The sequence below is a fragment of the Scardinius erythrophthalmus genome (assembly GCF_964197995.2).
Source record: "Scardinius erythrophthalmus genome assembly, chromosome: 6".
Classification (NCBI taxonomy): domain Eukaryota; kingdom Metazoa; phylum Chordata; class Actinopteri; order Cypriniformes; family Leuciscidae; genus Scardinius; species Scardinius erythrophthalmus.
In genome coordinates this window covers 38131559-38146963 of record NC_138226.1, presented here as the reverse complement: position 1 = coordinate 38146963, position 15405 = coordinate 38131559, and the positions used below count along the sequence as shown (strand labels likewise).

Sequence of the window (15405 nt, the reverse complement as noted above, 5' to 3'; positions counted from 1 at the left end):
CTGTAACTGTAAAAGTGTTATTAAATTTACCATAATATCAGAATTACTTTTAATAAAGTGATGCATGTTTGTTTTTTTCTATTTAATGAAATTTACTATTAACATATAAAAAATAAAAATAAAAATAATAATACCAAAGCTAGAGTTGCACGATTCTGGGTAAACTTAGAATCTCAGATTTTTTTTTTTTTTTTTAAGAATAGAGATCAAGATTATGAATAGACAACTAAACAAAATGACATGTAATTTACTAGAGGTTCTGAAAGATGTTAATTGAGTAGGTACTTATTTTGAATTAATTACTTCATGACTGCAAAAAAAAAAAAAAAAGTATGAATGTGTGTAATATAAATGTAATCCGGACGTACAACGTGCGCCATGTTGTCATTATCATGTGACCTACCAGCGTCCGTAGTGTCACTTCACTGCCATTGATAAATCCTCCTCATGGCCTCATGGGATAGTAAAGTGTCCATCGAATGCACACTTCAGAATCTCGCCGGAGGTACAGTAGTAGGTCATCCGGAGACTTTTTGCCCACTCTTTTATGAGTTCTGTGGGTTTCAGACATACTTATTGTGTCACATACTGTTTTTCGCCTACTATATAGTAGGAAAGTATGTGATTTCAGATGCAGCCTAATTTTTTTCATTACTGGATGAATCAGCATTTTTGAACGAATCTCTTAAAGGGCCCCTATTATGCCCCTTTTTACAAGATGTAAAACAATTCTCTGATGTCCCCAGAGTGTGTATGTGAAGTTTTAGCTCAAAATACCACACAGGTAATTTTTTTATAGCATGTTAAAATTGCCACTTTTTGAGGATGTGCAAAAACACACAGTTTTGGTGTCCCTTTAAATGCAAATGAGCTGCTGCCCTCTGCCCCCTTTCAAGAAGAGGGTGGAGCTTCAAGATTTATGAAGTTTACTGTACGTCACACAAAGGATGAAGCGTCCGTTTACACTCCAGAAAATCACTGTAAGAGCTGAATAAACACAGTACAAGAAGTGCGCATTAAAGTCTTATCCATAAACTCTCTCTCTCTCTTCCTTTCATCAACATACACAGCGAAGTACACAAAACACTTGTTACAACTAACAGTAAACGAATATATACAGACTTTTCAGGGGGTGCTAAATAAACTGGTAGACTTTATATCCCTAAAACAACTCTGATAAACTGTAATAAAATGAGCACTCTCCCTTTCATTACTGCTGTGATCAGTAATGTTAGGCCTATCACTCCGGAGACTGTAAGCTGGATCACGAACATACAGTATTTGCACTGATCCATCCTTGGTATTTAGGTATATGGGGGTGCATTCCCTTCAAAAATAAAATGTCAGGTGATGTCCGGAGTACATGAAGACTGTGATGTTCACTCTTAAATCCAACAACAAAGCACCTGAGTTGCTTACAAGACATTCCTGTCAACAGCTGCTCCGGCGTCGAAACAATGGCTGAGTGCGTTTAGCTCACTCAGGGCGGGTCCATTACCATACGCTAAAACTGCAGTGTCAGTCAACAGTCGTGGGCGGGATCTGAGCAAAGTGATATCACTATGCCCTGAATCTGTGAACGGCTTGTTCTGAGACAGTGCTTATGATTTATGGGGATTTAAAAAAAAGCACTTGGTGGATTTTTATCATTATAGGGTGGTTGTGTACTAGGGGTGCACGATTCAGAAAATGTCACGATTCAATTCGATTTCGATTTTTAGGCCCAAGATTCGATTCAAAATCGATTTTCGATTCAAAAACGATTCTCGATTCAAAAAAACGATTCACAGTATGTAAATGTTAGGGGTGGAAATCTTTAGTCACCTCACGATCTGATCCAATTCCAGAATGATTCTTTATCTACTCCTCCCCCCTCCGCTCCCTATTAATTCATTAGTTTACATAGGTAAGGTAAAAAAAATTACAAATTAAAAAAAAATAATTAAAACAGTTGTATGTTAAGAATTTTAAACTAATATAACTTCAAAACATACAAGTAGGCTAAGTAGCAAATAATAAAGAGGAGCATAGAAACATAACAAACAAACAAATAGTGCTTTCAGTAGCCTATTTAAGATTATCTGAACGTTTTCCATTCAAGAATTGTGAGTGATTTTTCTTCATCTTTAGCCTACTGTTGTTTTTTACTATGACATCATAGACTGCGAGAGATCTATTAAGCTGCATTCACGCACGGATCTCTTTTGAAATATAAGAAGTAAAGTGGTTTTTCCTGTCCGTTTAATCGCTTAAGACATAATCGCTTAAGACATAACTGGCTGTGTTTACGTTAATTTTGCACAAGTATATTAAATCACTTACACGGAGTCGCACAGCCGCATGCGCGAGCAGTCTACACAAACAAAGCGCGCGTCATCATTTGAAATTGAACGCAGTCTTCTGTTAGTGAGGTTCATAGTTTAAATATAAAAGTCCACTGCATTCCAAACTAGAACTTCGTAGAGCATTTGTAAGGAAAATACCGAAAGGCGAGACAGCACGCTTCAAGTGTAACATAACATCAAACAAAGCGCGCGTCTCTCACAGCGCATCCTGTGCAATGAAGCCTGTGAATGTCCTTGTAATTCGCTTCAACCTTTACGAACTTATGAAAGATTATTTTTCGGAAAGTTTGATTGGTGTATGTATGTGTGTGTGTGAGGAATTGGAAGAAAGCAGATTATGGGTGTTTCTAAAGCAAACTCAGCGTCATCGCATATCTGGTTAAAAACTAAGTTCAGAATCGATTCTGAAATTCTCAGAATCGATCCAGAATCGTTGGAGAGAGAATTGCGATGCATCGATGAATCGATTTTTTCTCCCACCCCTATTGTGTACACAAGTATTGGTGCTCAAACACCATGTAAAATGCTAAATATTTGACATCACTTTAAAAGTAGCGTGCCCAGTCATAAACACTGCTGACTCCCCTACTTTTAAAGTCTGCTATTCCATTAATTACCTTTTCTAAATCATTCCTAAACATTAAAGAACGAGCAAATGGAGGCTTTGTAAATGTCAGTGTGTGTTTGGATTGATTTATAGCTTAAGGTGCACTGACAGTGACAGGAAGTCTATGGGGAAATGAATCGTTTGTGTTAGAAAGTTAATGTGACAGTGTTTGCCTGAGGCAGCCGGCCAGGTACTGCTGCCCTCCACACACCCGTCCTAAATAAACACTATAATACGAGATAATTCAACAACTAGTAGTCACATGTGGACAATTCATGACCTTTGTACACAGTAAAAAGGTCAAAACATAAAATTGCATGATGGTGAAACTAGTTTTTGTTGATTCTAATTCTTTCATCCAGTATACCTCAGAAAAACACGAGCATACACAAACTCAAGGGTTAATGCAGACACCACATCAGTCAAGCACTAATTATACATTAAACAAGATTAATGAACCTGACCACCAGTTCACAAACAAATAAAAGTATTTATTACTAAGCAATTATGCAGCAAATACAACTTAATTAACCCAAGAGACGTTTCCATAGCAATATGTGAAGTTTGAGAGATTTATGACACGGCATTATTATCCTACGCACTATTAAACAAACCCAAAATTACTAAAATAGTTCAGTTTCAATCACTGTATTGCTGGTGGTAGCAAAATAACTTTATTTCCTTTCATAAGTCAAATTGTCAGAGTAAATGTTTATTATTATTTTATGCATGACAGAATAATTCAACATTTTATTCAATGTAATATTCAGACACACTATGAAGCAGAAATCTGTCAGCCTTAGACAGTACCGGTCACGGTTCACTGAGCGTCATGATCCTCAGAATCTGCACTCAGGCACAGGAGATCTCAGTGCTGTCAAAATAAAAGCGGGACCAAAACATTTTTGTCCAATCATTGCATTCGGTCTGAATGTTGACCTGCCTGTCAACATATGTCCATACCTCCGTACACCCTCATCACACGTCATCAGCGTGATTCGTAAGGCTATGCAGAGTTGTAGACATTCATAGAGAGCCACAAACAAACAGCAGACACCTTTTACAGTTCCTCCTGACCCAAAACAATGAGCTTATGCTGCGTTCACGCCATATCGTAAACGTAATATGAGATGGCAACCCATGATGTTCTACCTGGAGCTGTTCACGTCTTCAGACTCAGACTTGTGAGTTTTTATGTATAACGCCGTCAACGCTGAAATGAATCTGCAGCAGTCAGGTGGTACAACTAGAGCTCTGCAAGTTGTTTACATTCATTGTTATCTTGTTATTTGCTTTGAGACAAGAGGTAATTTACGTGACAATTTGCAGACTCTGCTGTACGTGTTCATGTGTTTTAAAGGAGACATGACTTTGGAGACACTCTGAAGGGAGGATGGGATCTTATGCTTTCAAAGCTAACTTGCTATTGCTAGACTTTCCGAAATTGCCTACCCTACCATTAAAATGGCAAATATCGGCCATTATAGGGGCTTTCACACTGGGTAGTTCTAGGAACTTAGTTCTAGGAAATACCAACCAGGTTGGTTCCCCAAGAACTAATGGTTAGGAACCCTTAGGAACATTTTCCTGGTTGCATTCGCAGCCCCAGTAGGAACTCTAAAGTGACATAAGCTGCACTTGTTGTTGTGACCTTTATTTTGACGGCGTGGCGGATCTTTATTTTGACGGCGCTTAGAACACCAGCCAGAGCCTGGGCTCACAGCGCTCGTATTCTCCGTGTTTATTAGTTTACGATCGATCTAACATTCCTGTCTAATACGTTATTAGATAGAACTATTATACATAGAAAGTAGACAGTAATGAAAAGATATTAGCATATGCTGTGTGGTTGATGTCCAGTGTTGCTAGCTGAGCAGAAATACATACTGTAATCAGGTTTGGCTTGTTTCCCTCAAAGTTACATTGGATTTTCCCCTCAGCGTAAAGGTTAAGAGGTCCATCTATCATTGTTTTTCATGTTTGCAGAGTTAGTTTCTGGAGTAAATATATAGGTTATAATCTGTGTTTACACACTGCTTTTTTTTTAAATGGCGGGTACTGGTGTTTCGCGTGCATTCGGCCAATCATCGTACACTAACATCACGGCTAGTTCCTATAGAGCTGGTTTAGACCCTACTCTGAAGTAGGAGCTAAATGAGTTCCTCCAAAAGGAGTTCCTAGAACTAAAATTGTTCCTAGGTCCTGCGGTGCGACCTGACCAAAATCCGGGTACTTCCACCAATAGTTCTAGGAACTATGAAAAGGTTCCTCTGGTGCAAAAGCCCCGTATATCTCAGAAATGGCAATTATTCAACCACTAATTGTTTCAATAACGAGACATTTTGATGAATCACACATTTCCTTTAATTTCTTCAGTGTGATTCAAATAGCTGCACAGAAATGGTAATGTTTTACAATCTGGGCTGTTATTGTGGCATCAACTGTTTTTGGTTGCTTACATGTGGTGAAGATAAGCTTCTAAATTGACCAGACTATATGCCAACAGTGAGTCTGGCTTTGAGAGACTAGCTATATTATTGGCACTTAAGTTGCCTTTAATTTATTACCTCGATTTGATTTTTGATCATACATGGACTAAAAACTCATGTCCCTCTGTAAACACCTTCCATTTTCACTGTCTCTGTGCTATTTTTCTGCAGTAAGACATCCAGTACTACTCTGAGATCCATTACCATATGCACAGATGCTCGAAATGCTGGCCCAATTTATCTCATTATAATTCCAGTGCAAATATCCATGATCAAAGTGACCTTTGATTTAAATCTGGAAAACAAATGGAGCCTGTACAGCAGAGCTCAAGAGAATGTTTTATTCTGACAATCCCAGACACACGCACATCTATAATATAGACACCGCTCAATGCCAGTGGGGACATCAGCCATGGGCGTCTGAAGCTAATATTTCAGCCAAATCTCAAGGTCATTTTAGCATTTGCTCATTACAAATGGTGAACAACAAAGACAATTTCTCTAAACAGATCAGATATGATCTTTATTCAAATAACACTGCTAGTGATGCACTGATATTTCGGCAACCAAAAATATTTGGACGGAAATTCATTTTGGGTTTTGGCATAAACAGTTGAGGGCCGAAATCCTTAAAGTGATATTTAATTAGGACTTCCCCGATGGCACGTTTTGACTGTATTTGTCTCTTTTTTAAACACACCACGTAGATAAGCTAAAACAGCAGGGTTTGATGATAAAGACTGCCCGATGGCCCAGGCCAGCGTGAAAGATGCTTGGGACATCTGACAGAATGGTCAACTAACATTTGACCAATTTTAAACCATTCAAGTCCAAAACGAGAACGAATTCTTGCGCTTGAACTGTCAAAATGCCGCCTTGACAAGTATCCTCGTAAACAAAGTCAGTATAGTCTTAAGTGAATGTAAACAGCTGAGAAAGAAAATGCATGTGTAACAGTATATTGGATCTGTGCATTTGCTCTTAAAGTGACAGCAGCCTAATATACCTGTTGCCATCTGTGTCCTTTATATGCATTTAGTGAAAAATCCTTAGCCTTGAGCCCTGAACAGGTAAACATAATAAAATACTGATTTTTCATTTTTAATCAATCTTCATTTTGATGAACCAATATCGATTCGATTCTTTTGTGCAGAGCTGTGTTATAGTAGCCTGGAAATCCAGACCTAAATCTGAAAGATTAATGGTCTGGCATTGACTAATTAAAATCGGCCAGCTCGAGGGGCGGCACCAAGCATGCATTTGAAAATCTCACTGCACGCAATTGAATAACACTACGACCAATCACAACAAGCCCCATACGCTTGGCTACCAGGGAGCTAACTGGTAGATTAGACTCTTGCCGTATCCGTTCGGCAAAACAGCAAAAACGGCCTTCTTGCAAATGAACGATTTGAGTGCTGTCTTCTGTTCCTCTTTTAGATAAAAAGCCAAGTCTAACTCGATCATTGTAGCGGCCATAGTCATCCATAGCCATCTTGCTATGTTTTCTAATGACTTCGACGTCACAGTGCTGTCGTCATCTGTTTAGCTCGCCTCTGGCCCGCCTATATCAGATAACCTGATGTGATTGGTGCAGCTCGGATACAAGGGCATATTTAATGAGCATCATTACTCGACATCAGAGTCAACTCGCTGAGCAAATTCAACTTGTGCTCTCGCGAGAACTCTGGATTTCCAGGGTAGTGTTATAGCTGATTCGACTTTGTTTCATAATCCAGAAAGAGATCCATCCCATGTTCAGTACATAGGCGGTCATGTGTAGGATATGATGTTGACTGTACTGAGATATTACGGTTTATATTTAAACTTCATCACTCATGTTTTAAACACTGTGTCACTGCGTTCTCCCTCTTGATCTCAACACACGGCAGAACTGCCCTGAAGCCTAACAATATGGCCCCTGAGAATCCCCCCCACACACACACGCTTCTACTAAAAGGGCCTGAGGGAGTGTCTATGGCTGAACAGAGGCAATCTGAGTCACCTTCCTTCAGAGAGTAAAATTACAGCCAACAGCTTCAGCATTCAAGGATTTCTGCAAGTTTACGATGTCCTCTAAACTCCATGTCTGTGTTTGTATTTGCTAGCAAAATGTAACTGACTAAACCGTTAAAATACTACACTGGAAAGCTCATAATTAAAAACAGAATTTTACACATACATGCCTAAATTGAGATTTGCTTATCACTTTCATTCCTCATAGATAAAGCTACAATAATATTTGTAAAAATACCTAGAGTATCATCTCAATACCATAATGAACTGATGAACCAAATCATTATGACCACTCACTGGTGAAGCGAAAAATGTCCTATTAAGGTGTCATGTCAAGGTCTGGGTTGATTATATGGCAAGCGAACAATCCGTTCTTGAAGTCAACGTGTGGTAGTGGGCAGGAGTAAAGACCTGAGAGATTTTGATAAGGGCCAAATTGGTATGGCTGGACGAACGGGTCAGAGCATCTCTGAAACGGCAAGGCTTACTTGTTGCTCCCGGTCAGCAGTGGTGAGGACAGTGGTCTGAGGAGGGACAAACCACACACCAGCTACAGGGTGTTGGGCGTCTAAGACTCAATGCCATAGGGCAACAAAGGCTATACTGTCTGGTCCGAACCGAATGAAGGTCAACTGTGGCATAAGTCACAGAAAATTTTAATGATTGTTTTGGGAGGAATGCGTCATAACACCCAGCGTATAGCACTCTGATGCGTATGAGGCTACGAAGCCAGTCAGAGAGCCCACGAAGACCCTGTCCACTCTCGAAAGCACCTACAATGGGCACCCAAGTGTCGGAACTGGACCTTGGAGCAGTGGAAGAAGGTAGCTTGGTTCTAGCAGTCCCATTTTCTTTTGCATCATGTGGACTGCTGTGTGTACGTGTCTGCCATTTTCCTGGGGAAGTGATGCACCAGGATGCACTGTGGGAAGATGACAGCCGTTGGAGGGAGAGTGATGCCCTGGGCAATGTTCTGCTGGGAAACCCTGACATTCATGTGGGCATAAATTTGACACTTGCCTAAACGTTGCAAACTAGGTAAACCCCTTCATGGCAATGGCATTGCATGATGGCAGTGGCCCTTTCCACAGGATAATGCACTCTGCCACACTGCACACATTGTTCAGGAATGGTTTGAGGATCATGATGAAGAGTTCAAGCCAAGGTCTTGCCCTGGCCTCCAAATTCCCAAGATCTCAATCTGAGCATCTGTTGGATGTGCTGAAACAACAAGTCCGATCCACTGCAGTTCCACCTTACAACATACAGGACTTTAAGGATCTGCTGCTAATGCCTTGGCACCAGATACCACCGGACACCTTCAGATGTGTTGTAGAGTCCATGCCTCGGCGGGCCAGCACTGTTTTGTCGGCACCCGGGGGACCAACGGCATATTAGGCAGGTGGTCATAATGTTTTGGCTCATCGGTATAAAAGTTTTAATCTGTATTAAAATGGGGTGTTAGTGTGTAAAATCTCAAGAGTAGTTTAGGATCTGTGGGAGTGTGAAAGGACACAAGAGTGTGAATTTCCAATTAAGGGTCAAAAAGCTATAAACCAAAAGATCTATAATGTGTACATGGTCTAACAAATGGCAATGATTCAGAACCATGGCATATACGCAAGTAATGTGGTATTACCATATGACACTAAGGTACCACCACAGTTCTTTCTGTAAAAGTTTTCAAATTTCAGTAGCACTTTATTTTACAGTCCTGTTCCCCCATGTACATACTATATACTTATTATAGTAATTACAATAACTGGGTGATAACTAGGTACTAACCCTGAACCTACCGCTAAACCTAAACTTAACCCATGTAGCTCCCTTACATACTTATACCCAATACTTTCTTAGGCAAGTACACTGCAAGTGGACGTACTGTAAAATAAAGTACAACCACAATTTTAATAGGGCAGAGGCTATTTGCACTAAGTGCAAATGGTTAGATGTAGGCCTGTCACGATTATGAAATTTGGCTGCCGATTAATTGCCTAAAAATGTATAAATCAGCAGCAAAAAGTAATTTTTGAAAACATCTGCACAGTAATTTAATAAAATCTAAACATGTTAATAAAAACAAATGTGCACAAACCATGATAATATGATACGCTTCAAAACAGAGCGGAACAAAGCGCGTATGCGCATCGCGGGTGCAGAATGATGTGCTTAATGCAACATGGAGTCACAGTGCGCAGCGCTGCACAAGTGCGCATTTAAAAGTTCACGGCACAAAGCAAAGAAATGTCGAGGGCACAAATCCTAGTGTATATCAGTCCAACAGTTTATTGATCATTTGTTTCTTCACAGTTTTAAACTCCAGTTATTGTGCGTCTGATGCCAATTCATAGTCTTTGTGCTGTGTAGGCACATGGTAGCAAACGAGTCATTTAGAAACAGCAAAAAACTCCAGCAAAATAAAGTCATTTTATGCAAATCCACAGTCCTTTATCTACAGATCAAGCATTATAACGTCAATGTCACATTGGAGAAAGCTTTACCGTGTATCCTGTCGTAAACGGACGACGCGCGCTGTTTGAATGCTGAACGGAATGATTGACAGCTGCAGACGAGTTTGTGAACTTTAATTTAACAATGTAAATATACTACTGTCCCTCACATTAAGCTATGGAATGGCTTCAGATGACTTTGAATATATTGCTGGAAAACGTAATTAGTGCTTGTCTATTTATTTTGGTCCATGACTCCCCCTTGTGCCGTAGGCCTATAAAAGAGCGCAATAATCGCGGTTGTCTGAAACAATCGCGGTTAGATCAAATAATCGCGATCAGACGGTTATTTAATTATCGCGACAGGCCTAGTTAGATGCCATTTATACGTAGTGCAAATAGTGGCAGATACTATTTGCACCTCAGTGTTTTGTACTATGAGTGTATATGATTATTTATAAAATGGATATTGATTCTGATTGGTTTAGCTGTGTTCAAAGTCATTGTAAATTACTCTACAAACATTCACCTGTGCCCTTCGCTCTGCTTAGTGTCTAACAACTCCCCTTAGCTGTTCTAAATTCACTGTAAACTGTGGCTTGGGGCTTATTGCTTTAATTTATAAAAACATATATAGATGCTGCCTTACTGGGACATTACTAGTCCCTGTCCCTAAAGCCCTCCCCTACTCCAACCCATAACCCTGCCAGATGAACACTTTATTCCCACTAGTAAATATCCGTTAGGCACTTTATTTGCTGTTTTCCAAATAAAATCTTCATTTTTATTTCAATTAAATGCCTCTCCGAGCTGATATTCAATGGGAAAAGAGAGAAGAATGAGTTCGTAAAAAGGTTGATTCGAACCTTGGTCGGTTGAGTCAAAAGCTAAGGCTACATCTCTGTGCTAGTGCTCCTGTTGTGGGAAACAGAAAAGACTAATCCAATCTCAAATTCTAATTCTAAATTTCACACATTAAAAATTCTTTTTTGCATTTAGTTCCATGCCGTAGCTATTTTTGAATACAAGAACACATCTCTTCCCGCACGTCTGGGCTGCTTTGAGTAACCCATAATCATGAACAACTAACATTGACGGACTGAAAGATATTGCGAGAACATTGAGAACATCAAGTTAAGACATATCCCGATTAAAAATTTATGTTGTCTTTAGATCTGACATACGTCAGAATGAAAATCAATAATATAAACATGAAACTGATAATTTACTATTTAACAGCTAGAGAGGCTCATCAAATTCATAAAGGTCAGCAAACAACATCAACTCATATTCAAGCTCACCAACATCCATGGCAGTCTCCATGAAGCTCTTCTGCCTTGAGGCAAACTCCGCCAGCAGCTTCTGCTGTCTCTCTCTGGCCCTCTGACGCCTGCAGATGTCAAAACACAAGTTATATGCATCATTAACTTTAATTATGAAATATTATCAAGCACTGAAATGTTGACATGATCATAATCAGATTACATTTGATGACATCCGGATTTGACCACCATTTACTTCACCATTACACATTTACACAGATTTTGAGGATGGGAATATATCATTCTCAGAAGTCATTAAGTCCAATGGAAATCTTCATTAGTTAGGGATGCACTGACAGAATTTATGTATATTTCATGTTATTTCATCATATTTAACCAATATGATGGCCATATCATAAAATGTAAACTATTTTTTTGTTAAATAAATACATATAATTATAAGACTATTCATGCTACTAGCTACCAACTTTACAATGGACATTAAAAATGGGTAAAGGGGGACAAGAAACCGTGTCTTGCCATGTTGTGTCATGTCTATTAATTTGAACACATTGTTTTCAATGTGTACACACAGCGCCGCCACTCACCGTCTGTCCGCAGCGCCCAGCTACGAATCCAGAGGCTGTTCAAAATTATGTTTTGACGACTATGTCGCGACTACTCGCATAGTTTTCCATTAAATATTTGTCCCAAATCATAAGTAATGTTCATAATAACATCACCCTAGCCTGGAAGAATGCGTATAGTGCATTTCTCAGCAAAACTTTTGACTTTCTGTGGCTTGAATAAAGTCTGTATGCTTCATATAGAGAACTACAATGAAATAGATTGCTCTTTACATATATGCTGGTTTCAATTTTAGGTAAATAAAAAACCCTTCAAAAAGCAACTGATGGCACTAAATTAAAGGCAAGTAGAAGCGCTTTAGTTTCAGTATCACTCCAATTTGAAGACATATGTAAACAGTGCTGAGTAAACGCATCATCTGCATCAACATTTTATGAAGGCCCAGAGCCGTTGCTCTTACAACGTCTTCTGATTGCCCAAATCACTTCTTACGTCAGCGCGTTCTGACCTCGTACGTGCAAAATAGCAGTAATCTTCATTATGCATTCACACAGCACATATATCTGTAATTTACTGGTAATGTTACAACTTCCCTTACTGGTAAATTACCGGAACCAATTTACCGGTATATTTGAAAAGGTCCTGTTCACACATGATCTGTTACTGGTAATTTGACAGTAAAGACTGTATTTGTGAAAGGGCCTATTGTCTGTCTGTCTCAAATGTGTCACATACGTCCTGAAAAGTGAAGCCAAAGCATTTCAATCTTCCCCTAGTGGCTGGCTGCACTGCAGTATGTCATAAACCTCGCCCTCTCCATGTAATCAAATCGGACACGAGCCAAACTGAAAAAATAAATAAAATCCACGCTACACTTCAATTATTTTTCCCCAAAGATGGTTTCTGTCAGCACCATGACAGTTAGATGTGAGGGATACTTACTTAAATGGCATCCTCTGTAAAAAGCTGTTTAAAGCTCCTAGATCACAATTGTTTGTCTACTGAAATTATTCTAAAGATATTTTTGCAATGTATCGTCAGCTGAACAATCCAAAAACACATTAAATAACAGTACAACACTGAAGAGATGCATGTCTGTCCCTCACAGCCTCGCTTTCATTCGCGCTAAAAATCAAAGATGGTGCTGCTGTGAATAAGGTCTAATCAAGTGGAATATGACACCTTTGACAGGGAACACACACCTCTCCTCCTTGTCCATACTCTTCTTGTCTCCAGGACTGTTCTTCTTGGGTGGTACAGGTGGACACACCTTTCCACAGATGTCCTGTAGGCATCTCTTGCTGTGCCGGCTGCGCGTGGCAGCTTTGGCCAAGATTCTTTCGATGGCTGTTAACCCATCTCCGTGCGCGTGATGGGCCGGATCCACCTCGGCCAACCAGCTCAGAGACAGAGAGTTCTGCTTGGCAGACAGTTTCTGGTGCAGTTTGACCAGGAGCGACAGCATGCTCTCCCGGATCTCCAGGATCTCGGTCACCAGCTGCGGGGGTGATCCGGGCGGGAGCCACCGGGAGGACGAGGACTTGGGTCGCACCGCCTGACTGGCCTCGTGGTTGCTGCGGTTAATGATCTCCTGGAACTTCCTCCTGCGCTCCGCCACGAGACTGAACACTTGAGCTTCACGCAGGTTCTGAGGAGACACCACAGACAGAGAATAAACTGGTAGAATGACAAATACACATAACTGCAAGGAACAATTATGAGGCCACGCACACCAATGTCACACTCATGGTTGCGTTGAGAAGATTTGGTTTGTCATAGTCATTCAGAGTAAGTAGTTCACATGCTATTGAAGCAATAACTCCCTTGAGGGGGAGGACAGTGTGTTAAATCATTGTAATGCACAATCTGCTTTTATAATACAGCTTTAAATGCAACATGATTTACAAAATGTATTTGTTTATTAATTAGTAGATATTTACTAATGTTAATAAACAGAAGTAATAGTAATAACTAGTTGATGTTTTCAAGTGTAACCTGTTTAAATCATCATTTACAGTCATTTTACAGTTTAAGATATTATATTACCATAGAGTCAGACAGTAGCACTTTTTATTTGTGCAGGTCTTAAAAGCCTTCATTTGAATTAGCCACACTGAAATAGACTGGCATTACTCTTTTTTATATATATATATTCATGACATTTTTGACACACGATTGGCAGAACATACTCTGGAATCACAACAATAAAGAAAAATTCCTTCACACAACAACTAACCCTTACTGAACGTGTCAGTTGTCCATAGTGTTTAATTAGCATGTTAATCTCACTGAAGCGAATGAATATTTAATAATGAGCACTGAACCGCTGACCGCTGTGCTCAAGACTGATATCACCATACATCACTGGAAACACGTGCAGTTAATGAAAACTTCCTCTTATCTCTGAGCTCATTTGAAACATTAATGAAATCACATACTATGAACACAAAGTCACAAAAGAGAAACAAACCAAGCAGGAGAATGGACAGATCAAAACACAAAAGACAAAAGAAACAAACGAAAACCCAAAAAAGAAAAATACAAATTACAGAAAAAAAGATACCAGTGCTCTATTTCCTGTGCACTTATTTATAATTGGGTCAATGGCATGATGCTCGTTATGTGTGTCTGGATCTATTAATTAATCTCTAAAATGAGCATTTTTCTTTTTCTGAGAACCGACAGCTTGAATAAACCTCTTCTATGATAAACATTTGCAAATGTTACATTAAAATTAAGAGAAAAAAAAATGTAAGAAAACGTCAAGAATACGACATTTTGCACATCCATTTTAAGCTATATACGTTTTCATCATCTCAGATATCCTTATTTGTCACAGACCAATTGCCATTACCCCTCCCAAAAATGAGTGTAACAAGAAAACAAGCAACAGGTCTTTGAATATTGCAAAAGAACGTCTGCAAAACAAACAAACAAAAAAGTGCAGTGCTTCTATTTCAGACCATTCCATACTTGGTTATTCAAAACATCACTCTTGAAATCATTCCCAAATCCCTCTACCTCTCTCCAATTTCCTGTCAGCCGTCTGGAACTCTGAGGATGGAGAGTGATGTCATCAAAACAACAGGATATAGAGATCAACTTTGTGTGTTCAGGCGCATTGTTGGCACGTTGCTATTTTGAGGCGACTGAAATAGACTGTGCCATTGACCAACAAAAACCTGGTCTAAAGTCAATGGCGCAGTATTTTTTTTGTTATTTAAAGATTGCATTAGTAATGTGTGCCTATATTATACGCCCAAAACACACCCATTACTCATTAAGAGAATAGGGAACCATGCACCGGGAGCGCCGGCAATTTTTCCCGCCGTTAAACTAGGCCTAAGCGCACTTGTGCCGTGTGCTTTAGACCATGAGCTTGGATCGTTAAAATAGGTCTCAAGAACTCAGAGGAGCATCTGGCTCACCTGTCCGAAGGCGGTGCTCTCAGAGCTGGTGCTGGGTGGAGTTTCTCGCTCTCTCTCCCGCTCTCTCTTTCTCTCCACCTCAGGAGCCGTCTCTGGCACTCGAACCCGCACAAAGTTGATGACGTGATGGAGGTTGGACAGCAGGCTGGTGCCCGGGAACCAGCTGTCATGGCAGTGCTCCTCGATACAGGGCTCCTGCAACAGAGTGAGGGAAAAATAC

The 15405-nt window shown here is 39.8% G+C and overlaps 1 protein-coding gene across 4 annotated transcripts in view; it reads right to left on the bottom strand.

Annotated features, from left to right (window-relative positions):
- ubr3 (ubiquitin protein ligase E3 component n-recognin 3) overlaps positions 1-15405 on the bottom strand; it is a gene marked incomplete at its 5' end in the record, with an annotated part of 75668 nt that overhangs the window by 32563 nt on the left and 27700 nt on the right. For 2 of the 4 annotated variants that reach the window (XM_081369580.1, XM_081369582.1), the window contains 4 exons: positions 11209-11297; positions 12960-13405; positions 14779-14811; positions 15186-15380. In XM_081369580.1, coding sequence (XP_081225706.1) covers positions 11209-11297; positions 12960-13405; positions 14779-14811; positions 15186-15380 — 763 coding nt within the window. The remainder of the gene's footprint in view (positions 1-11208; positions 11298-12959; positions 13406-14778; positions 14812-15185; positions 15381-15405) is intronic. The other 2 variants (XM_081369581.1, XM_081369583.1) reach the window with 1 other exon arrangement.